At 41.0% G+C, this 25,922-nt stretch overlaps 1 protein-coding gene across 2 annotated transcripts in view; it reads right to left on the bottom strand.

Moving 5' to 3' along the window:
• ppp3cca (protein phosphatase 3, catalytic subunit, gamma isozyme, a) overlaps positions 1 to 25,120 on the bottom strand; it is a 36,390-nt gene extending 11,270 nt beyond the window's left edge. Inside the window, exons 1-7 of one of the 2 annotated variants that reach the window (XM_084945271.1) lie at positions 24,210 to 25,120; positions 18,566 to 18,763; positions 16,200 to 16,324; positions 7,405 to 7,516; positions 4,176 to 4,321; positions 2,230 to 2,369; positions 5 to 82 (exon numbers count right to left, since the gene is read on the bottom strand). In XM_084945271.1, coding sequence (XP_084801397.1) covers positions 5 to 82; positions 2,230 to 2,369; positions 4,176 to 4,321; positions 7,405 to 7,516; positions 16,200 to 16,324; positions 18,566 to 18,763; positions 24,210 to 24,270 — 860 coding nt within the window. In that variant the 5' untranslated portion in view covers positions 24,271 to 25,120. The remainder of the gene's footprint in view (positions 1 to 4; positions 83 to 2,229; positions 2,370 to 4,175; positions 4,322 to 7,404; positions 7,517 to 16,199; positions 16,325 to 18,565; positions 18,764 to 24,209) is intronic. The other variant, XM_084945270.1, reaches the window with a different exon arrangement.
• Positions 25,121 to 25,922: the final 802 nt, after the last annotated feature.

Genomic DNA, 25,922 nt, shown 5'->3' with positions numbered 1-25,922 from the left:
TTACCCTGCATCCTGTGCTTCATGAGCTCTTATTACCGACAGCAAGTTATTATTTACCAAAAAGTCACAGACTGCTGAGTAGCTGCAAAGAGAGAAAGAGACAGAGAAGGCGGACCAGTTAAAACCACTAACAGAGGGGTCAAAGCGTAGTTCAAATTTAAACCATTAGACGGAGCAGTGTGAGGCCTCTTAAGATCAGTTACTAATTGACTGTTGGCCTGAGGAGATGCCTTCACGTTTATTTTCAGCATGTTGTGCCCTCTGGCCTCTTGAGCTCAGAGTTTAAAGATGCACAGTATCCAGCGGTTGCTCTGGTGTATTTATGGGATTCAGCAGCACTGGCTGGCCTCTCCAAAAAGTTTAGACCAAGCAAAGGCTAGATGAGGACAACTACTTTACTTTAGAGTACAACTAATCCATTAGCTCTGGAAATTATTGGGAATAAACAAAGCAACATCAAACCAGCCCCAATGGTTTCTGATATTGGCAATATGAACAGACTTTAGACATGCAGACTTTAATGTTTTAACCAGTATTAATATTTGACTAAGGCAAAATCATAGTCACAATTATTTGTTCCATTTACTCAGCAACTCCAGAACCACCATGCAATTATTGACCAGTGGGAGCAAAACCCCCACAATCTCACAGGATTTCCTTGAACTTAAATAAAAACTAACAAAAATTGATTAATACAAGAAAGGAAAAAAGGTGAAAAGGAGGGGATGCTGGAGGAACACTAGTGAGTGCTGCTCAAAGAAGACCAGGTGAGAGATCCTCAGTGATGCAGAGATAAATGAGAGCATGCTGCAAGCCGCTGTTAAATAATCATTCAGCAGGTTCATCAAAGGAAACCTTGTTTTACTTTCAAGTTCTTTTGATGGAAATCTTGATGACTAAAACCTCTCCATCCACGGTCTTGGCTCTAGTTCAACTCATCAGTAAGTAAATCTGGGCTCTAAGGGACTTGCAACACAAGACAAAACAAGAGTGTTTTATCACTATTACTTTGGTTTAACACTTGATAAACTGGTCAGTTCTTACACTATTTCATCTAAACTAGCGATCAGCTAAACAAAATCACTTCACCTTAAGATATGCATGAAAGGAGGAAATGTCTATAACACTGCCAATCAAAAGTTATCAACTCAAGGACTACACACTTTCACAAAACCTCCAGCAAATCACGTCTATATTCAGTATCAATGTGTTCTTATTTCCCGAAACTTTATTAAGGTATCTATGTTTTATTTATTTTCTTGCACAGCTCTGCATTTCAGAGTTAGCAGCAATCCCAAAGTTTGTGCTAACAATCTTTTAGCCAATCAGTTAAGATATTTAGTTTTTATTTTTGTGAAATACAAACGTAAAAAAAAAAACAATTAGTGGTTTAGACAGCATTTTAACCAAAATGTTAAATTATGCTAGCACCTGTTATACTTTTACAATAATTGAGATGCTGCTTTATCAATCTAATGTTAGCTTTAAGAGGCATCAGTCACACGGGCCTACAGACCGCAACACACTGGCAACTTTGAGAAACCAAAAAAAAGGTGAAATTGACTGCAAACAGAATGCTGCTGCACCAAAAACATCATTGTGATTGTTTTGGTTGCTAGCAGATCTCTGCAGTCACCTGTAGTTTGCATTGCAAACCAGAGTAACAACCTTTAGTCTGAAGGTGAACATTCCTCATTTCTGGTTTGCCTCACACTTTTCATGTTTCACTACTGCTTAGTGAGCAGTGTGCAAGTGTTTGCAGACAAGTTGGCGTCTATTTTTCCTCTCTAATCTTATTACACGTCATCACCTGACTGTTGTTTCCTATTCTGAATAAGCGTTTTGTATCTTTAAACCCACAGAATTCTAAACAAGCCATTTAAATGTGCAAATCTCTAACATGTTTGTCTGCTCTTGACCATTGCTGGACCCATTTCCACAGAATATTGTGAAGGAGCTCTTTGAATCTGTTGACCTATTTTGTAAAGGCACACCGAATGTGTTGACCCATTTTGAACATGCTGTTTTTATCTGCTAACCTGTTTTGAGAAGGCCATTTTTGAAAGTGCCTCAATAAGCTGATTGACCTATAAAACAATGAATCCACAACCTGTGACCTGCGCGATGCAGCTCGTTTTCAATTCGATTCCTCATTATTATTATTAAAGTGGTCTACAAGGGCAGTGCTTGTGCAGAGCGCAACAGTGACGCTAAAAGCGGCAGTTTTACCTGAAAAAGTAAGAGCAGCCTCTGACGGAGTTGTGGTTGAAGTGTTCTGATGTTTTTTCACTGCCGTAGTCCTCACCAGGGTCTGCCCAAATCAGGTCGCACATTGGCCCGAATGCTGGAGGCTCTTTAAATCTGTCTAACTGCAGAGCACAAAATACAAACATGCTTAGCAGAGGAACTGTTTGGTTGTGACAAAGTGGCTAAAGCCACAAAGTCAAGGAAATGGACTCTCTCACATGAAAGCACTCCATTCAACTGCCTCAATGGAAATGACATGGAAGGAACTGAAAAAAATGCATTTTTAACCAAACTCTCTTTGTTACACTAGTTCTGTCAGCAGGGACAGAACTAGTGTAACAAGCTGAGAAGCTTGTGAAAGGCTACAACCCATGTTAAACAATAAAAACCGATAAACAATTTCTGGCCTTTTTATTTTGACTAGAGCCCCAAGACCAAGACGGCAATATGCCAACACATCTCCTAATACTTTTTTCTATCAGACACACAAAACAGAAAACACGTCTCTAACATTTGCGATATGGTGTTCCACTTGTCAAATTTTCATTTATTGCCTGTTATAAATGCTGATACCAGTGAATCAGCAAATATCTAGTACAGGCCGATAATATCGCAGACTAATTGTTTGGGCTCTAATTTATCAAACTTCATAAACTTAATAGCTACATCAGCCAAATATTTTTATTGACCGACATCAGCACTGCTGACTAATATCGGCTAACATGACATATCATCAAATAAGGAGTTGAGTGATGTCTGGTATTTATCTGTTGATTCACATTAATATTAAGCTGACTAAAAATTTAAAAATACTGTCATGAAGAGTTTTTAAACAGGTCATTTCTTGTAACAATTTCTCTGTGTCCAAGCCAAACTAACAGTATTAGATTCAGCTATCAGCCAATTTTGTTATTTGTAATATTGTATCAACACAGAATTTCACAATAGGTCTATCCTTCATTCTTCATTCTTCAAGTATTGATCCTAACTAGTCAAACACAGGGAACATGTTCCAGGAAATAAAATTTTAAGAAATGTGAGAAACAGAGTCCAAAAGTATTTGCCCAACGAGTATTTATAGCTTTTAACTGTCCATCTCTAACAGACTGTAAATAAGAGATCAACGTAGCTCCAAAGCTAAAAAGTGAAGCCAGTTTAAGCCTGCCTTCGTTCTATCCATCCATCCATTCGCTTCCGCTTATCCTTTTCAGGGTCGCGGGGGGCGCTGGAGCCTATCCCAGCTGTCATAGGGTGAGAGGCGGGGTACACCCTGGACAGGTCGCCAGTCTGTCACAGTGCCAACACACACAGGGACAGACAACCATTCGCACACACATTCACTCGCACATTCACATCTAGTGGCAATTTATCCAATAATCTAATTAACCTATCCCCAAGCTGCATGTCTTTGGACGGTGGGAGGAAGCCAGAGTACCCGGAGGGAACCCACGCAAACACGGGGAGAACATGCAAACTCCACACAGAAAGACCCCGGCCTGATGGTGGAATTGAACTCAGGACCTTCTTGCTGTGCGGCAACAGTGCTAACCACCTGCCTTTGCTCTAAATATAGTAAACTAAGTTGATGACTTAATTTAGATGTTACTGTGTTTTCATGTCACCCTCTGGTGCTGTTAAATGTGCACTTTATTGTAAAACTTTTGTTTTCAATAACAGCCATATTGGTTGTCCTGCCTCAGTTTGACCAGGGCATCCATGGCACAGACAGGAAATGCCCATTCTGGATTTCAACCTGCCAACAGTGGAACAGGCTGTACATCAAAGCTAGAATCACGTGTAATGAGGCATGACGGAGTGAATGATCTGCGATTAGAGCTGACACTTTAACACATATTCTTGGAACATATAAGAGATTAACTTGACAGGCAGATCTTGATAATGTCACAAGCCAGCGGTCGATCACTTACTTTTCTTATGTCATCTAGGCAGTTGATTTCTGGTGAGAGTCCGCCATGTACACACAGGAACTGCTGGTTGAGTAGGGCAGCGAGGGGCAGGCAGTCAAAGGCCTCCATACAGGCGTCATACACCCGTTCAGAGTATTTAATTTTACCTGCAGTAAAAATAAAGATTGGGATTCAGTCTGAGGTCATAATTACTGCCAAAAATGGCAAAAAGTCTGTTGAATTTGCTCACTACAGCAAAGGTTTGGTAGATGTGTTATGAGCGGCTAGCAGAGCTGCCCTGCCAACTGTGCCAGTGGTGATTGTTTCCAGACAGCTTCTACAGCGCCACTTGCAGAAGAATGAAAGGGTCAGATTAGGTCAGGAGGAAGTCCATGCCTTATAGAGGAGAAGCAGCCAGGACAGTACAATGTGAGTGCCAGTTTGAAGACAGTGCTACTTTAAGGTCATAAAGGGGAGTGTGGAGCTTTGAGCTTGGAAATTAAAGTTCTTTACTCTGTGAAAATGTTTTAGTAAATGAACATCTTTAATGCTTAGTTGGAATAACAATGAAACACTACTCATGGGATGAGAAACAGGAAAATGCTATTTCTGCAGTTAGCTAAAGTAAAGAGTTAATGCCGTCTTATGAATCTAGGTTAACTCTAGACTCCGCACACTAACCCATGTCTTCCCAGAAACTACGTCATGGGGCTGTAGACTAGGGCTGCCACAAACGATTATTTTGATAGTCGACTAGTCACCGATTATTTTTGCGATTAGTCGACTAATCAGATCATCATCCACTGGACGTAAAACGTACAGCTTATTGCACCAGCAGCATCTGCTCTTATGTAATCATCATTAGCTTACAGCTTTAAGTGTTTAAGGTATGTGCTAACTAAAAATAAAGACAAGATGATAGTTTATTAAATTTTAATGAAATTTGCAGATTGTTTTGGTGAAGTTTAATAAACTCCTTGCTATCTAAAATATAACAGGACACCGGAGTAAATTCTCGAGCATCTCACACTGCTGATAATCAGCTGTCTGCTTGACGTTTATTCAGCTGTGTAAAAACTATAACTTTAATCTCAGCCAAACCGATTTACTCAGGAACAAATAAAATACTAAAAAAAGCCAAACAATAACATTTTAAGTTATCTAAGTGACTTATGTATATTTAACCTGAGTAGCGAAAGACGGCGGTGGGTTTGAAAACGATTTGCCGGGAGTCTGCTGTTCTCACGGCTCTAGTGAGCCTTGCCCCCGGCTAGCTATCGAGCTAGTGGGTAACAGACGTCTCCGAAAACGTCGGAGCGCTTTTGAAAATATGTGGTGTCTTGATAAACTGAGCAGATATTTGAGGTTTACACAGCTACATTCTCGCCTGAAAATATGTTAAACGTTTATTTAGTGACCCAGAAATAATAATAAGAGTAACATTAAAACTAACTAGCTGCCGCCATTGTTGGAAAGTGAGCTGGGCTGTGCTATGAATTCTGGGACACTGCTTCTTCTTCTTCTTCGGGGTTTAACGGCAGCTGGCATCCTTGTACATGCAGTGCTGCCATCTTCTGTTTCAGTCCGTTATTACACTCTTAAATCCTACTACTTATTCCTGCGTCTTTTGTGATCTTACAAAGCTTCAAACGACGCGTCGACTATTAAATCAGTCGTCGACGATTTTGATAGTCGACGTAATCGTGACTAGTCGACTAATCGTGGCAGCCCTACTGTAGACCATAACAGATAAGATGAGTGTGCTTGGTGATAATAAACTATGCTAAAACTGTTTATTGATGAGAATAAAGATAATGCATTCATTAAATAAAACAGGTCGTCATTGTATCGCGCTTGCTCATGAGGCTATGAGCCGCATTATATCTACCGCACAACAAAGTTGCCGTCAAATCCATTGTAGCAACCCGCTGTTTCTGCTGCTTGTGCAAGTCTCTATGTCTGTTACTTGTCTTATTGTGTAAAAGATTACACAGAGGGAGGTTTCGACCCCTTTTTTGTGAGTGCTGATGTGGAGGTATAGTGGCGACGCCTATCATTCATGAGAATAGCTGTGGGATGTGGAGGAATTGCAGGAATAGATGCAAGGATAACAACATGGTCAACAGAGCCTTAATGCAGTAGCCAATATTCTGCCCACGTCATAACTCTGAGTTGTACACTGTGAGGATCAATCATAAAATAAGTTGTAAAATAATCCCCACTCTTGACTGTTTAATCTGAAAAAACAAATTGTTCTAATATCATTAATGCACCACTTAAAACAGTAAGGCAACATGGGTTAAAACATCGTGTGAGGCCACACTGACTTGGATTGCCACATTTTACTACTTCTACAAACCTTTCCTGTGTGTACTACAAGACAAGGCTACGAGAGAAGTGTGATCGCAGCTGCAATCAATTACTACAACAATCCCTAATCTCTCTGATTAAATTTGTTAGTGTTGAACTGATTATCGATCAACAAGCTTTTCCGATCAATAAGCTTGCCCCAACCGAACAGGTGGCAAACTGTGTGTGTGTGTTTGTGTGTACAGATGAGGTGGCATGTGGGTGGGTGTGAGCAGGGATGTAGTGAGTGAAATCTATTTGCAACTGGCAAGACATTCTTTGCCGACTGCTCTCTGAGTTTGCATGCTAATACCTCCACACCTGCTCTGCACACACACACACACACGCGCGTGCAGCTGTCACTGACTGAAATCAAAGTGTGAGTGTAACTGTCTAAATAGCATCAACAGCATGCCTCGCTGCTCTCCATGCCTCGGCAGTTTGCTGTTGGCAAGACAAACGGGACAAAGGCTTCATCTCCTCGCTGGAGACTCGCAGATGAACTGTTGCATGTTGTGATGGGACTTCCCAATTCAACGTATTTGTGACAAATGTGTCCTACTTATGGGGTGCTAGTCATTTTACTAAAGGGGAATAGAGAAAACACTCCACTTCTCTGACATGAAGTCTGACTTAACATAGCTATGTTTCCCAGCACTGTGTTTTCAATTCCTCATTTGTGTCTGCGGTACTTGAAAGTGAAAAGAACAATCAATGGGACTAAGGAAATACCTGCGACAGCAATCCTGCACTCACACTATTAGCACCAGACTGTACCATTATATCTGGGCTATGTGTGAAATCTGAGAGCTGACTGATACAGGTCAATTTAAAGTGGTACAGAGAGCATATGAGCCCCCTGGGCTGGTCTTCATACGGCTGAGAAAAGCAGCACACTTACATTCCTGTTTGAAGGTGAAATACTCGGTGAGGTGCCGGCACTCGTGGTTCCCACGCAGCAGGAAGAGTGTGGTGGGGTGGTTGATCTTGAGAGACCAGAGGTAGAGAACGCACTGAGAGGAGAGACGGCAAGAGAGAAATATGAGAAAGGTCAGAGACGTGTGCTCATAATTCTATTCAAATATATTCAGTGTTCTCCACACACAGGCTCCCCTCACCACTGTCATCAAGAGCTGTTCGAGGGGGAACTGTTGAGCTGCTCTTTCAAAGGTTTTAAGGTATGGACCTTACTATGTAAAGTCCCAGGAACTGATTTTTGGTTTAATTTCACACTATATAAAAAGCAAAAACAATATTTATGTTAATTAAATGTGTTAACTCTCTACATATGAACTAGATTTAATCATCTCTTGAATATGTTGACATTTTTACAACAAGCGTATTAGCATCCCAGATGACCCTCTCAAAGGCAGCAAAAGGCCCCGCTTTCCAACACAATTCACATTGTGTGAGTATTGAAACATTGTTACTATTGTAAAACAATGTTCCAAAATGTTGCTACTATTAACATTTTCATATTTTAGAGCCACCGGAGATACAAAGGAGACATTACCGGTATTTATCGCACACAGACTTTATTTTGGCTGGCCACCCGGCCTTAATCAATTATCCAGTTCAGGATCATGGGAAGGGAGTATCCCAGGTGACATAAGGTGAGAGGCGGGGTACATCCTGGAAAGATCTATCATAGTATTAACACTAAGTAATAGACAACCATTCAGACTCACAGTTACACCTATGACTAATTTAGAATTACCAATTAACCTGACCTGTATGCCTTTGCATGGTGGGAGGAAACCAGAGTACCCAGAGGGAATTCACACAGCCAAAGGGAGAACATGCATACAAGCCCCAACTAGCCAATGGACTCATGTCCCATGGAAGGACTTCAACGCCACTGCCTTGGACTGCAGCTGGCAATGGTACTCCTTCTGCTCTGGAGATCTGTTGCAAGATGCAGGCTGACTCTAAGCAGAAACAGCAGGTAGCTGAAGAGAGCTGGTTCATGTCCTAAGCCAACCTCACTTACAGATTGGTTACAGAACAGAACAAGGACTACTTTGCCAGCTGCAGTCCAAGATGATGGAAGGCCTCCAGGTGGAGTCAGGGTGAGAGACGCCCTTATTATGTTCTTGCAGCAAGATACATCATATTTTTAGTTCCCTTAGACCCTTAGAATGTGTGCATCTCCTTTAATGATAGACAACCCCTATACCCCTCTATACTGAACAATAATGTTTAGTGAAGCATACTCATATTAGAAACGCTAGAAACAGCAAATGTTCAGAGTCGGAATAATTACTCAGGCAATTATCTATCACTCCATCCATCCTTGCTCTTAAAATGAATGTGCACTCTCAACCTTTGGGCAACCACTTTGATCACAAGGTAGCTGCACAGGCCGCATGGTGGGAGACAACCTGTCTGCAAACAACCACAGACTAACTACAAACACTCTCAGACAGATTGGTGAAGGTTTCCAAATAACTGCTGCTTAATTTATAAACACGATGTGTCTCACTGCAACGCGAGACTCAAACAGACTGGTTGCCATCTGGTTATATTCCTATATAAAAGTAAGGTATGAGTGCTTATGTCATTTTGCAGTTAGATTCCTGTCCTGTGGCAACTGCTATTTGCTTTCTGCCACATGAAGCTCCAAACACACATTAACCATCATACGCCAAACAACAGTTTGTTTTTCCCTTTGCTAACCAAATATTAGAAGCAGTGGGATGGGTTTCGTGTGACTACATTACTGGTTCTAATTTTAAAAGAACAGAACAGCATTTACAATCCAAATCCAAACATGCTTTCTCTTCAGTTCATGCACTGTTCAATAGCTGCCACTTGACACTCTCAACACGCTTTTTTAACATGTGCAAACTAGGGCTGCCACAAACGATTATTTTGATAGTCGACTAGTCACCGATTATTTTTGCGATTAGCCGACTAATCAGATCATCATCCATTGGACGTAAAACTACAGCTTATTGCACCAGCAGCATCTGCTCTTATGTAACTATCATTAGCTTACAGCTTTAAGTGTTTAAGGTATGTGCTAACTAAAAATAAAGACAAGATGATAGTTTATTAAATTTTAATGAAATTTGCAGATTGTTTCGGTGAAGTTTAATAAACTCCTTGCTATCTAAAATATAACGGGACACCGGAGTATATTCTCGAGCATCTCACACTTCTGATAATCAGCCGTTTATTCAGCTGTGTAAAAACTATAACTTTAATCTCAGCCAAACCGATTTACTCAGGAACAAATAAAATACTAAAAAAGCCAAACAATAACATTTTGAAGTTATCTAAGTGACTTATGTATGTTTAACCTGAGTAGCGAAAGACTGCAGTTGGTTTGAAAACGATTTGCCGGGAGTCCGGTGTTCTCACGGCTCTAGTGAGCCTTGCCCCCGGCTAGCTATCGAGCTAGTGGGTAACAGACGTCTCCGAAAACGTCGGAGCGCTTTTGAAAATATGTGGTGTCTTGATAAACTGAGCAGATATTTGAGGTTTACACAGCCACATTCTCGCCTGAAAATATGTTAAATGTTTATTTTGTGACCCAGAAAGAATAATAAGAGTAATATTAAAACGAACTAGCTGCCGCCATTGTTGTAAACTGAGCAGGGCTGCGCTATGAATTCTGGGACACAGCTTCTTCTTCTTCGGGGTTTAACGGCAGCTGGCATCCTTGTACATGCAGTGCTGCCATCTTCTGTTTCAGTCCGTTATTGCACTCTTAAATCCTACTACTTATTCCTGCGTCTTTTGTGAGCTTACAAAGCTTCAAACGACGCGTCGACTATTAAATCAGTCGTCGACGATTTTGATAGTCGACGTAATCGTGACTAGTCGACTAATTGTGGCAGCCCTAGTGCAAACCATGGCCCGCTATTAAGTCGATGCAACGAGATGCCAAGGTAACCAGAGCCTGCAGGTGTGTGTTCACGCAATGTCGAAATAAGGTGGTGGTGGTGGGTGTACCCATCTCATCTTATACACATTGATCACTGAGAGGAATATCAGACTGAAGTGCAGGTAAATGTGTTGAGGGGGCTGTCGGTGTGACTTGCTCTCTCTTATGTGCGGAGGCGTAGGAAAGGACATGGCTCTGAGTAGCTTGAAGCTGACATGGGTTTTAATGAGAGCTCTCTGCACTCTTTCAGCCAGCTACTCACGAGTGGGGGAAAGAAGACAAAGGAAGGGGCATGGAGCTTTGTGTGGCAGACATGAACACTGGCTACCTTCACCTCATCTCCCACAAACACACACACACACTCTCTTCAGCCTGTGCCTGGTTTATGTAGGGGTGGAGCTGGGGCTTGGATGGTTTGTCCAAAGAAATACTTGCTTGGATCAAAGAGAATTCACTAAGTGAATAAAGAAATACACAGAATAAAACAGGTTGTGCACACACACTGAATTTAGACTTTGGCAAATTGCTGGCCTGCAGTGGTAACGCACTGCTTCAAGAGGCTGCGGTGACTCTTTATGTTACCTAGGTAACCACATCCTGATATCCATTTTCCTATATCTGCCTTATGCATTACTGAAGTGGCCTAAAAAAAACCCACTAGCCCTGCTAGTGAGATCAAATGGCTGCAAATCTTAGATTTTACACTTCAGTGTTTCATGGTGACTTTAGGCTGCTTCCTCTCATGTGTAGAAACAATGACACATTTCAGAGATCTTAATCACTATTTTAACAAATCAATAGCTGCCAATTAATGATTATTTTATATTTGTAATAATCTACCTCAATCAAAAGTCTTTAAGAGAAAAAAAGACCATCTAATCTCAAATTATTGAGAAAAATCATCAGAATTTAGAAGGTGAAATTGGAAGTTCTTTTTTTTTTTTTTTTAATTCACTTAAATTATTCATTTATTAAAAAAGAAAAAAAAACTATTTTACCTTAGAATGACTGACTGATCCACTGTTTTAGCTCTAGACGAATTAAGAAAAATAGATCAATTACGAAGTTGCTCAACTCAATTTTTTCTAACAAAAGGGACAACTTCTGGGATTAAAAAAAAAACATGAACCCATCAACTAACAGAAACTGCAATTTCTCTACTGACCCTTTGAGGCTGTCTGTAAAACTTAATATACATAAACAGACAATTTAAAAGCATATTTTCAGTCTTGTATATAAGAAAAAATGGTTTTGGCAACTATCTTATTTGGACCATATGGATCAGAGTCCAAACTGGTGAGTTCACAGCAACTATGTCCATCTTTTATCTTTAAATTCACCTCCATGCAAAGCTTCTACTACTAGCTTTGTATGATTCCCAGTCTAAAATAACGCTTGTTTATCTCATCCTTGGTGAAGCCCCCTAGTTCTTCCGCTGTCCCGCTTCTTCTAACTTTAACCCAGCTTTCTTTTGATTGGCTGTCACTTATAAACAGAAAGCTTGAACAGCAGATGGGTGGTGCTTCTGAGTTGTGTGCCTGGGATGACCATAATAGTGATAGTGTCTCTCATGGACATAGAGCCAAGATTACAAACACTGCCTGAAACTGAGCATTCAGAGCAGTCTGAAGCCTGAGTTTTCAGCTCACACAGATTACTTGTACATACACTGACTACATTTGATCTTTTGCTCATGTGCTCATGATCATCATCATCAAAACAGTATATAAATATACGGCAAACAATAACAAAAGACAAATTGTGCTATTCCTGTATGTGTGCTCCAAAGCTAATCCAGTGTCTGGTACTGTTAAAAAAAATTATCCTGGCAGCTTATTCCCGGGTCGAAGGATTGGTTTCCCCTCAGCAGCATTTTTAATTATATCCTAATAATTGCCCGGCTGCATATTATGTGTGTATCCCATTACTTTTAATTAGTTGCCGCATGTTAGTTGTGGACTACTTTGTGACCCCAGCCAGCCACAGTAGGTTGTGGAGTTTTAGAACCACAAGAAGCGTACCCAAACAAATCAAGCTGATTCTTAAGAGGCGCCACTGTTTCTAGAAAAATATGTGGTGAAAAAATATAAGCGTCTTTAGTAAAAACAAACCTATCTTCATCATCAAGAGCCTTTCATTCCCTTTGCTACTTCTCTGCCCTTTTTTCATCTGTGACATTTCACCCACCTCAGGCAATAACCCAGGGCCATCAAAAGACCCCAGAGGAGGCTCAAAATGTTAGCATACTTCCTAGTTGACTCTTACATAGCTTTGATTTTCTGCTTTTTCTCCACAAATATTCAAAATACTTGAAGACATGAATCAGGACTGCACACACCCTTTAGAAAAACAAAAAAAACCACTCATATCCTTCATGTATCTACTATCAAAAGGTGCAGCGATGTCTGAAAGGCTCCCTTCAAGCACTTATGGACCATCTTTGGGCCCCAAACAGTCACTATTTCTAGGCTCTTTTCTGTTATATAACATAACTTTTACAGTTACTATGTTCTTAAGTTGTCAAATATACAAGGAGCCGGGAAGAAGGAGGAAACTTAGACTCCAAAAGCCGGTCCTAGCAGGTCTGGGACTAAGGATAGAAGTCGTCAACAACTGAAATGTCAAAATGTTATTTATATTTAAAACATCAATACTTTAGATGTTCTACGAGGACTCGTGCTCCACAGGGTGCTTAATTCAGACCAAGAAAAGTACTTACAGGAACAATCTGAAATGTGTGCTACAAGGAACCCACTGTTAATACACTAACTCATAGTGAGTCTGAGTAAGTAACAGTGAAGCTTGAAATTCACACTACTCCCACAAGGTATCCATTTTTTATTTATTTGTTTTTTGTTTTTTTACAAATCTGGCTCTCAAGGCTATTTCACTGCCATCTGGCATAATTTCTCCCTAGTTTTTGTTACCAGCATGAGTGCTGACATACAATATTGTGCAAAAGTCTTGAGTCACCCCTCGTTTCTTAATAATGTGCTAGGAAAATGGCAAACAGCAATACGATACACAGAAATATGTGCAAACATACATGGAAATATAGCATATAAGACAAATGGAATATATACAAAAAGGACATTCAAAGCTCTTCTTTGGACGCTGTCTGCCTTTTGTTTTGTTTTCTGTCAAATTTTCACGCTGTTTTAATAATGTCAAGGTCTGGGGAGGCCAATCCATGACTGACAGTGTGTTTTATGCTTTTACAGCATGGACAGTGCTGTAAAAGGATCACTGGGATCACTGACACGCTCAAAGAAAGAAGACAATTCCAAGATTAATTCAGTTCTTGTGGAAAAACCTCAGCCTTCTCTCCACATTTTCCTTAAGAATTTCTTCTTCACATACATTCTTCAACTGAGACCATTTCTAATGAGGCTTCAGTAAACAGTAGATGGACCAACTGAAGGGCCACAGATCAGCTGTTCATCTGCTATAGATAGTTTTAGGTCTGCCCCTTCTTATTTCATTCTCCATGTTAGGGCAGGGCAATGTGGCCAAAAATATTTATCAAAATATATATTAAAAAATTTGCAACAATGATATAACTGACGATAATTGATAATTGATGTGAGACAAAATACTTTAAAACTCCACAACTTTATTAGTGCAAAAAAACCCATCAATGTATTTTTCACTTAAACAAGCAGCTGTTTTTTTATGGTTCGAGGTCAGTAAGCACAACCAGAATTCATACATAAGGTGCACCGGATTATAAGGGGCACTGTCAATTTTTCAGAAAATCAAAGGATTTTAAGAGCAACTTATTTTTCGAAAAACACGGTAAAAAAACAACGGCCCGCTTGCATGCTCTACCAAAAGTTGTGCCAAACCAGTTCCACACCACTGACGTTGCACCATTTTTACAAACCAATTCTGATGAATCTGTTTCATTCAACGATCCGCCTTCACCCTTCTCATTCTCCGTGGCCCCCATGCTTTTTCTGCCATGTGCGTATGAAAACAAAGGCACTGCGCATGCACGTTTTACCCATATTCTATTGCGATATTTCATTTAGTTATCGTTGCCTAACATTATACCGGTATTACCGTGAACGGTATGATATGGCCCAGCCCTACTCCATGTGTCTAGTTCCCTCAAATGCACACCACGATGACACCTGCCAGGTTTCGGGCTCTTTTGGAATCACCTTTTTGTGTAAAAATGCTATTTCACGCCTGCCAAAGTGGAATCATTTGCATTTTTTTTTAATATATATTAAACTTAAGACCTAGTAACTTTTATGCAATTACTTGCTCACCAGGTTCCACCAGAACAACCTTAATACTCTTTAGCTTCTTATATTCAGCTTACAAAATTGAAACAAATGAGATTTTGTGACAGGCTGCTAGCAACAAAGTGCCTAAAAACACAGCTTAAAACTGGTTCAGTGATAAATTGTCTCTTATACATAACACTGAGTCATCCCCTCAGTTAGATGCTTTTCTTATGCTTGATTCATATGCCACTGTTTAGTGGCTTCAAAACAAAAAAAAACAAACCCTCATACATTCCCCTGAAAATGGTGAAAAAGCAGCCAATGTCTTAAAAAAACACTTTTAAAGACCTTCAGAGAGCCTGGAGAACAATTGCTCATGACAAATTTAAAGGCTACAAGAAAGTCTGGCTCCTTGGGACCAACACATAAATAAATGCTTGTTTTTTTGTAATGTACACAAACCATTCCAAATGTGTGATTTATGTTTTACTTTAAACCAGCTCACCATTATAACGGCAATAAATTCAAACGCTCTACAGGCACAGCCCTCCAGCCAGAGATCTTGAGAGTCGCACTGCAGCTTTCTGCTCCACTCCTCTGTCTTATTTTTAACTGTTCTAATCAGCATGTAGAAAAGTGTGCCCTTTGGAGGTGTCACTGAAATAAAAGTTAGGGCACAAAAACCCATTTGGTCAAGGAGCACTGCAGTAGTACTCACATTTTAGCAGCCTTTCTCACCATGAGCAACCATCTGAATCAAAGTGGGACTGAAACACGCTCAAGTCCAAATGCTTTTCATTACATCAGCTCCAGCCCTTTCAATGTGACTTGCAGCAACATCATATACACTTAGAATACAAGCAGCAGTATAAGAAGCCACCAAAACATAACTAAACTAGATTTTACTTTCTGACAGTAACACTTGTATCCAAATTGGATATAAAGACAGCTTTTTTTTCTTAAACATACAAGACATACAGTTAGAATACACCAAAACATATCACACTGTTAGATAAACAATAGTGATTTAATACATTAGCATTTTTTCCCAATCCAGTTATTTCCCACAAAAGAATGAGCCTGCCTAGCATTTTTTAACAGCCCAGCTTAAATATCTGAAACGCTTTACTCAAAGTCGCCAGATCGGAAATCAGTCAGAAAAATGAGGAATAACCCTTCTAAAAAAAAAACAAAAAACAAAAAAAACCATTGTTATAGGTCTGATTATTTCTTTAAATTCATAAATTAAATGTCAAAGTGCTACTTAATGCTTTCAAATTGCTATTTTTTTGTTATTGTAAAGGACTTCTTAATCCTTAAAACTGAAACATTTAAATGCAAAAAAACATGAAAATATAAAAATTTGGAAGATAAAGAAATAACCTTTTAACACTGACACACTCCAAGATAACTGCAGATAATTTTAAAGCGTTATCTGTGAACCAAACCTATACAGCATGTTCATACAGTGTTTACTGATACCAGAGTGAAAAATATTCAAAAGAGGAAATAAATGTTTCATTATTATTAAAGTAAAAATAAAAATGACTCAAATATACTAACACAACTACTCACCTCAATACTGAAGTACCCTCGATCTACGTAGTCACCAAGGAAAAGATAGCGCGTGTTACTCGGTGAACCTCCGACTTCAAACAACTTCATAAGGTCAAAGAACTGTCCGTGTACATCTCCACATACTGCCAAAGACAGACAAACACATTGCTCTTAATTTCTCAGTTACATATTATAGCCATATTACTTATTCTGGATATAGACGCTGCTCTTATGCAAGTAATGGCCATAAATACAAATAGTTCAAATAGTTCTCCTAAAAGATTTTATCCTACTTGTTGTTTTGATGATGATGGTGGACAGAAAAGTCAAAAATTACCTTTACGTGTTTGGGACCAGACGATGTGGCCCACATCTACTTTAAACCATTTACTGACTCCTTGTGGCTTTTCACCAGTATACTTCTGGCAGGCTGCCACTGCTGCACCCACCAGGCTTAACAACTCTTCTGATGAAAACTCTGCTATGATCAGTGATAGTATATCTGTGACCTGTAATCCTGGAAAACATGCATTCCATAGAAATAGAATCACAGGGAGAAGGCGATCACTCAGATAAAGTAGGTATTGCTTCACTCTGAAGCTGAGAAGGGTCACTGCACTCTCCTTTTATGACACCAGCCAATGGGTTTTCTTGTTATTCCTTATCTAGTGTGACTATAGGATGCATGCTTGGTAGTCTGTGTGGTCACAGGTGTGAAAGCATGTAGATATCCACGTGGAACCTGGAACCAGGTCAACTTAGGTCAATAGCGGACGGTGAAACTAAGGTTACCAGTGGGCTCAAACCATGCTAATGTGACATCACAACTTCTGACGTGCAGGATGGTTTAATGTTGTTTCAGATATGCATGCCCGCAAGCAGGTCGGTCTTTCCATCTATTTCATATTATTGTAGGACTATAAATAATCCAGACGGCACAGGGGCGAGAAGCTGGAAAAATAAAAACCTACGTTCGCTTCATTTCCAGTTACTAAAGCTGTGCTTTTCCCTGAGTACAGACACGCACCTTTTAGATGAGGAATGCAGTGAGGTGAGTGCATACTTAAGCATACAGATAGATGGTTACTCAGCTGTGCTGCTCTCACAATTTGAGAGCAGTGACCAGTGCGTAAGCTATACTGTGACTTGACAAAGCCGTAGAATCCCCTCAATGAATGGAAATATATACATAGAAGGGTTATAGACACTGCAACAGATTATTAAAGATTGAGTATACTGCACGCTAAATTTTAAGCTAAGTTGTAAATGCTGATGTTTGCTTGGCACGCAAAAGGTCGCTGGTTCAACTCCAGCTGGACACACAAGGCCCTTTGGGGTTGCGTCAGAAAAGGCATCTGAGGTAAAACTCAAAACAAAACAAGCATGTGGAGCTACCTGCTGTAGTGACCACTTGTGACAAGGGAGCAGATAAAAGTCACTTCCTTTATCATAACAATACGGACTGTGGCGGTACCTTTCTAACCTTTTCAACCATTGTAGAGGTGGAGGGGGGAATTCTTTTTAAGTTGAAATTTTTTTTATTATTCACTATCACTGAAGTCACTACTTCTGAATTATGCAGCAAATGAAAGCCACTTATCTGTGGGTTCAATGAGAACGAAACAGTAGCACAGCCAGGACTTTGTACAAATACTTCCTGTGTATTTAAAGAACAACTGACCAAGCAATACTTCTCATATCTCTTTACCTAGGACTACTCAGCTATACAAACTATATGAGCTGAATGAGCTATTCTAATCAATCACATAAACGTGCAAAGCCATATTTATCATGCTTGTCATCCCCTCCCCCAGAGTTTAGCTTTAGTAGTTTTAACAGGGTTTTGCTTCCTGAGGTTGAAAAACAAAACAGAGTATGCAAAGGTCAGCTAAGGAGCTGACACTTTTCAAAGCCTGACTGACAGCCTGCGAGGCCCTCTGATCTGGTGAAAGAGAGAGGCGTCAGCCATGGAACATAAACAAGCCTGCAGTGGAATAATGCTGAAGCATCACCGAAGCAGACTTTAAACATCTGCTCAGATGTCGTCAAATAGCTTGTTTATTCTACATCCACCTGCTTTACACTATTTGACAGTGATAGTCTGTTGAACTGTGCTCTTTACTGTATGTCAAAGTTCAAAGTCAGTTACAGAGGAGCAGCACAATTTCTTAAATGGATCTAGTGTAGGGTACAGCACATGTGGGTGGGCAATATTATCGAGAGTCCGAACAGTAGACCTCCAGCTCAAGGGTAATCTGCATTTTTGTTAGATTATCCTGGAAACAGATCTGAAAAAATATGCAAGTAATACTTAAATAACGATTTCCAAATTCACTAAATACATGACACAGTCCTCCTTAAGCTCCTAATATCGAGCATCTCACCTGTAATAGGTGCCTCCACCTCCAGCATGCACTTCTCTTGACGGAGGATGTTGGCGCCGTCATTGATGATCTTGAGAGCCACGTCCTCTTCCACGCGACCCTCCTTGACGAGGTGGTTGCGGAGCAGCTCAGCATTGGGCTTGCCATCTTCATACAGCTCTTTTATAGTCAGCTTATGTTGTGGAGGGTATGGCACAGCTGTTGATTAACAAAAACAAAAAAAAATCATTATGATAGTCATATTTGAGCTTAGGTTGGCAGCTGCATGACAACTGAAGGGGAGCGATGCCGTCACAGGGGAGTGAGACAATCTGTGCCAAAATTCAAACTTCTGCCTGGATTCATGACTCAGACAATTTAGAAAAATGCAAGCATGATGATGCTCATTATTTATCAATTATTATATTTGCTTGTTCTTAGCCATCCAAGATGACGTCATTATGGTTCACCAATAAACATCAACAAATCCTCGACCATTCGAGAAAAACCTTCCATGGTAGGGGTGGGACCAAATCTCGATATTGTCAAGGGATGTGGGGTTTCCTCCTGAATTATGATGAAAAGCTAAAAAGCTGTCAAAGTCAAGCTTATAAGGGCATCGACCGTAACTAAGTTGCTGGCAACATATTCATTCGTGTTTATACAACAAATGCTGCCAAAATTGCTGCATTAAGATTATTGGCCCAGTTCATCTAAAAATCTGAAAATGTGTTCGTCTAAACATCAAAAATCACTGCATCCTTAAGATGAAGTGCATTTGTGGAATTTTTACACTGATAGTGCGCATTAATTAGCATTAAGGGCGTAACCAGTGTGAAACAAAGCAATCTGTAATGGTGTAATCTGGTTCCACTACAGCACCAGCACAGAGCTGTTAATGTCCACTTCAGACATACTAGTCTGGTAGTAATGTTGCAACATTCAAAGATTGTCCAGAAAATCAAGTGAAGTGGAAATACATCATGATAAGAAGTTTGTTTGGATTTCTTGGTAATGATCAAGATTCCAGTCAAAAATAATTTTTCCCTTTTTTGGTTTTTAATCTCTAAGTTTTTCTTTTCCAAAGAAAAACTCCAGCATGATGCAAAGTCTGAAGGCCTGATTCTCCAGAAGAAACCACCATCACCAATTAAGGATAAACTGATTTTCACCATTTGTGAGCAGCTGCAGATTATGATTCAATCTTATTTTTATATGGAGAGAAAAAAAGGAGATGGCTTGGAGAAAAAAGAAATCACAGGACTTATTTACTATATTTGCAGATCACCAAAAATACTCTCAATGTTCATTATTGCATTCAATTAATTATTAATTACAATAGAATAGAAGAGAATAGAATAGCCCTTTATTGTAATTGTACATGTACAACAAAATTGTGGGTGCACCAAACAACTATGCCAGAATAGAATATAACTATGACTAAGTATGACTAAATAACAAACAGGAGAAATATAGATAAACAAGAGCAATATATACAAAAACAATAGAAAGGCACACATTAGAGAACAAGTTGCAAAGTGAAAAGAGCAGACTTGATCTCAATAGAGTCTGTGTGTGAGTGGCCTGAGTGATGAGGGTTACTGGTGAGTGGGCAGGGTGGCAGTGTTTTTTAACAGTCCGAATGGCCCAGGGGAAGAAGCTGTTTGTGAGTCTGGAGGTGTGGGACTGATCAGATGGGCAGCGTATCAAACAGCTGGTGTGCGTTAGTTCTGTTGATGTAGTTTCATAGCAGTTTTATTAGAGTTTTCACCATTTCAATAATATAGAAACAAATACAATAACGCTACCCTGATTAGTACTTGGTGACAGCGGGGAGGAAAACCTCCCTTTGAAAAGGAAGAAGGCATCAGAAGAATAAGACTGTGTGGTCCCAGCAGTCCACCCTTGGATCAAAATGTTAATTTAGAAGTAGTATTGACACATAAGGACAGATTACCCCAGAAGTAAGACAAAAGAAAAAAGCAGTAAAGAAAAAAAAACCCAAAAACATTATGGATCTCAGCCTGCATTCACTTCAGCTGAAATCATGAGGTGTGACATTTTCCTTGACTGAGCCAAGACGAAGTTACTTGCACAGAAGCAGCGACGCATACACCTACATGATGACTCCATGTAAGAGACAAACAACAAGAAGCCCTGCACCTCACTTAACAACCCCCCCCCCCCCCAGCCGCACCCTCCCTCCCCCCATAAGCTGCTCCACACCACCTACACAATCCTTTTACCATCATCACTAAAGGTCAGTGCTTTTGAGGCTGAGACCTGAAAGCATCACGATCAAAACACAATTAAGCGAGTAACAAGTAAACCTGGAAAATGTATCACAGAGGCAGTGTGACAGCAATGCAGTTGGGGCATTAGCTTACCGTGTATGGAAAACAACACGTTTTAGTTTAGCCGGTAATCACGGAACCAATATTTAATCTAGCTCTCTGACAAGAGACTATAATGCAGGGAATTATATCAAAATTGCATAACTGTTTTAAAGCAGTGTCCACGGTGTAAATTAGTGCTCCAACACTGGCATCATGGGTTCATAAAGCTGCAGGAGCAGATAGCTGCCGACTAATCTGCGCTAGCTCAAAACAATAGTAGAGGGAGATCCAAGCTCTCACTGCCTGGGTCTGAGAGGTAAAACGGATTATGCCTGGTACGCCCAACAACAGACCAAGCGAACACAAATGCATTATGCCACCAATTAATTATGGTGTAAAGCCACCATCTGTATGGCATGCAAAAAGAGGTGAGCCAATCTGGGATTGTGCTGATGATATGACCCTTCTTTTAAACCCATCCCTCACAGGAATCGTGGAAGGAGACAAACACCGGTATCGGCTAAGTGGTGCAGGCGGCAATGATCACAGAAAGGAGAGAGAGAGGAATTCTGAGAATACTGTCACACCCACACACAGTAAATCAAACTGCAAGCTGAGGAGAAAAAAATAAAAGGGATTCAGACTTAAGTGTGAGTATTTTTACTAATCAGTGATGTGGTGCCTGGGGTTGCCAAATGTATTTGTCACTCAGGCTCATGCCATGAGTCTAGACTAAGAGTTTAGAGGCAGATCTGCAGATTGTTTTTTTTTTCCCCCACAAGGAAATAAGTGCCGTGTTTTTATTGCTGGTGCAATAAAGCAAGGGAATAAGTCACAAGATGTTATTTGGGCGACAGACTACTGCCTGGCCTGTAGTGGAAAAGCTCCGACTTGACTAGCCTGTGTTGAGGACAAGCTGTCATGCACTGGCTAGTGTGGTATAAATAAACAGTAAGTGCTCCCAAGCATACGAGGCATGGCCGCAAAGAGAGCTGTAAGCTGAGGTACGAGCCTTAAGAACAGATTAGGTAAAGCCTCTATTAGCAAGGGCTTCGAGATTCAGGGGCTGTTTACTTAAAAGCTTTGTCACACTGGAAGAAGGTTCCTGTACGGACAAAGCCGGCCCTGTTTAAGAAAAAAAAAAAATCATAAAGATACATAATGGGCTGTGTCGTGCGCATGACATAACCCGACTGTTAAACATTTCAGGCAATAGCAGCGCTGACCACATTTACAAGCAATTGCCTGGAGGCTAGCTGGTAATCCCCCCCCCCATTCCCCTCACATGCTGGACAATAACTTTTCTCAGTGCCAGTGGAGTGAACAAGCCATGCAGCTCAACAGGAAAGAGCCTGCTGTCCTCCAGTAATGATAATAATAGCAGTAATAATAAATTCTGGGGTTGATTTTCCTGCACGATCAAGACTGGAGCTGTCTGTTCAAACACAGATACAAATGAACCTCTGGCTGCCAGTAAACACACACACGCTAACACACACACTTACACTCTCCACTTCGTGGTGAGGTGGGGGGTGGGTGGGGGGGGAGCGAAGCAACCCACTCATTTACCCAGTGAAGAAAAATGTTTTGTTAAAAATAATAAGCTAATAATATAACATTAAGCTGCCACCGCCCTGAGAGTGGCTTCTTATTAGAGGCTGCCTGGCCTAATTAGCATTAATGTTTGATGAACTCTTCAAAACTACACACACACAGACGCAGGGCCGCTACTGCACCGCATCAACACCCACAGCCTGGCAGGACAACAAACGACTCAAGAAACAAAGACGCGACTATCTGCCATCCTGCCCGCTGAGGATAATGTTTTGGACAGTGATATGAGCCGGCGTCTCGAATATGTTCGCTATTGTTTCAAAATCCACACAATGGGGGAGGATTGAATTACAAAGATGCGGCTGGGCAGAGATGAATGGAGTGCACTGTGGCTGCATGAATTGTCAAGTCCACTTCAGATTGCTCTAATTATCAGTGAATGCATTACCCTTCACGAGCTAAACAGGCACAGCCTGGGTTTTTAATTTCCCGTCTCAGTCACTCGATCAAGTGGGGTGGTAGTTGCATCCGCTGCCCCTGTGGCCCGTCTGATTTTATTTTAGGCGCAGGGTCAGATTTAACACGGAGCAATAATCGAGTTCGATACGCATCAAAAGTGACACAAATCTTTACGAAGGGCCAAATCTCATCTTCACTGAGGGTCTTGCGGCATCGCTCAGCTGTCAGACCCGACTCTGAGGGACGAAATACCAGGTCAAAGGAAGTTAATTGAGCTTAACTGCTGACTTACACAACCAGAGGAGCATTAGTCTCAACAGGTCTATCAGTTAAGCCCTCTTACAGTCACAGGTTAGACGGTAGACCCAAACCCATAGCAGTGTTTTGTTTTTGTAACTTAAAATCTGCACTAATAAGAAACCGAGCCTCACTTCAATCCAAAGTCCTTCTCTCTTCCCTGTCACTGTGATGCTCTCTCTCTCTCTCTCTCCACCATGTGGCTGGCCATGTTGGGAACATCACTGGGGAGATTCTTTCCACAATTAACTCACTCTCTCCCTTCTGGCTCACACTTCAGCATTCCAGTCCCCTGGCAGGACACTCTACTAGTGCCCTTGCAGACAGAGATGGAGGCTGCTTTGGCATTAAGAAGCAAGCGATGGTGGTTACAGGGGTGGGGTTAAACTCTCTTTCTTTGGGGGGCTACCTCAGACTTTGCTATGCCTCAGCCATCATACGGGAGACACAACAGATGTTCGCCCAGTCTGTCCAATGAGCCTGGACGATGTAAGCGTGAAGGAATCCGTCTTGTCGAGCTCCACTGGTAACCTGAGCAGACCTCGGGTATTCCCAAGAGAAGGCCTCATGATTTTAGATTTCATTCATTTGAAATATCAAGGTGACCGGAGAGGACGGCTTCTCGGCTTTGATTTGTGCCAAGCTGCGATCACTGGCATAGGTACCAGTGGCTAAGTGTGGAAATAATACTTTTATGAAATCATGATCTTGACCTGATTCAGGTTCATCCACAGATATCTGAGCATCCCCTTGATAAAACTGAAAGGCTTATGAGACTGCAATAGTACACATTAGTATTCACACACGTACTGATGATAAGGTGAGACTTTAAGTGTATATGTCGCTTTATAAAGCGTGACTTGTGTGACCAGGTATAACCATTAAGTGCAACTCTGTCATGCAACAGCCCGAGTGTGTTTAAACAAAGTTTCTTCAAACGCTACAGGTGGTTTTCTGTACCAAACGTTAGCTTCCAGTCAAATCATGCATGATGCGCTGGGACTGTGAGAGACTCTCACCTTTTACGAGCCGTTCCGTTGTGGACTGTTTCTCCGGCTTGTCTTTATCCTTTCCTGACATGTTTCCACTGAACGCTAATGTGTCGGGGCTTAAATCTCGAACACTTCTCAGCCCGCTAGCCTCAGGACCAGCTAGCACCCAAGTCTGGCCGTCACCTCCGTCTTGACTTTCGGCTGGGGGGGTGGGGGTTCAGAGGCACTACTACTTTTATGTTCGCCCTCCCTAACGAACTGTACAGACTAGAGAACGACAGAGGTCCAGCTTTTGTTGTGGTTTGACTAGCTAATAACGTAGCTAGCTCGCAGAAACATTAACACTAGCGAATAACTATAGCACAAAGTAGGAATTTTGACACTGTCGTAGAAATACAATTAACGCAAACACTGACAAGCGCTTGATGGTCTATATTTGTCAAGTGCAGCAAATAATACCCGGTTGTTACCCAGAGGGAGGCTGCCGTTAGCAGCTAATCCGATTTAGTTACTCTTTTTCAGCTAGTTAGCCAGCTAACATCTTAACGTATTGGCAAGTCGGCGGACAGGCAAAGACAGCAGCGGAAGACTGGCGTTTCATCTTCAGTGTGCGGGGCGCTCGTTGAAGGAAACAGTGACAGCAGCACGCGAATCGCGATTATTCTGAATGCATAAAGAGCGCAAGTCCTCCCGAGATGCAGACAGCGTCTTGACAGAGTATCCTCCTCCACCTCCTCCTCCTCCTCCTCGGATTAAACTCTAATCTGACAGTGAGTGAGGAGCAGCGGCGGGTTTCCTACAACATGGTGGAGCCCATATGACGTGACTATGGAAACGCAACACGTGATTTAAGGGTGCGTTCAAAACGAGAAACCCACTTCTTCGTATTGTTCTGTTTTTTTAAAGTAACCCACAGTTTGCTTGGTTGCTACATATAAGCGAATGGAGAGACTGCCACCAAATACCACGCCAGCTAATAACGAGTTACTATGTCAACCGTGACAATGTCTCCCTCTGGCGTTCTCATTTGGATTGTCATGTTACTAACTGTCAATGAACGCTTCCTGAGTTTTATTGATTTCCAAGTTAACTAATGCAAAGTTCGATCGTATAACTGGGAAACTGGTTTTAGCTGATACTTTAGAATGTGTGATCTTATATAGAAAATGTATACATAAGAAAGGGTTTAGAATCTATAGGAAGACTTAAACATGTGAATGGTTGTTGTTAAAATTTCCGATTACGAGGTAAAAGTAATCCTGTGAGCCAACTGCTCAGGCTTTAGACTGCTTTAATTGCTCAGCTCATACATTTTTTAAAAAACCTGAATCCAAATGATGTCAAATTGAGGGGATATGCTTAATACGGTCATTTCAGAATCCCAGATCTTACTGTTCAGTACAGCAACTCTGCTCCACTATCCTGCTGTTTAGACCTTCTGTTTGTTAGAAGCAGCCAATTAGAAGAAAGCTGCCTTAAGAGAGGGTGGCTTAAAAATGCTTGTTTTTGTCAATGAATGAAGAGCCTCACCCATTTAAGATAGATACTGATTATTTTATGAATCATGTAAAGCTAGCTAAGTAGATCCACTTTAGAGATTAATAATAATAATAATGTATACTTTATTGATCCTCATGGGGAAATTCCTCTCTGCATTTAACCCATTCACTCAGTGAAGCAAGGGGAGCAGTGTGTAGGGATGGTACCTTGCTCAGGGGTACCTCAGGATAGCTGTTCAGT

This window comes from Perissodus microlepis, chromosome 12 (assembly GCF_051167445.1).
Source record: "Perissodus microlepis isolate ML-2025 ecotype Zambia chromosome 12, ASM5116744v1, whole genome shotgun sequence".
Lineage (NCBI taxonomy): Eukaryota > Metazoa > Chordata > Actinopteri > Cichliformes > Cichlidae > Perissodus > Perissodus microlepis.
This window is presented reverse-complemented; position numbering and strand designations above follow the sequence as displayed.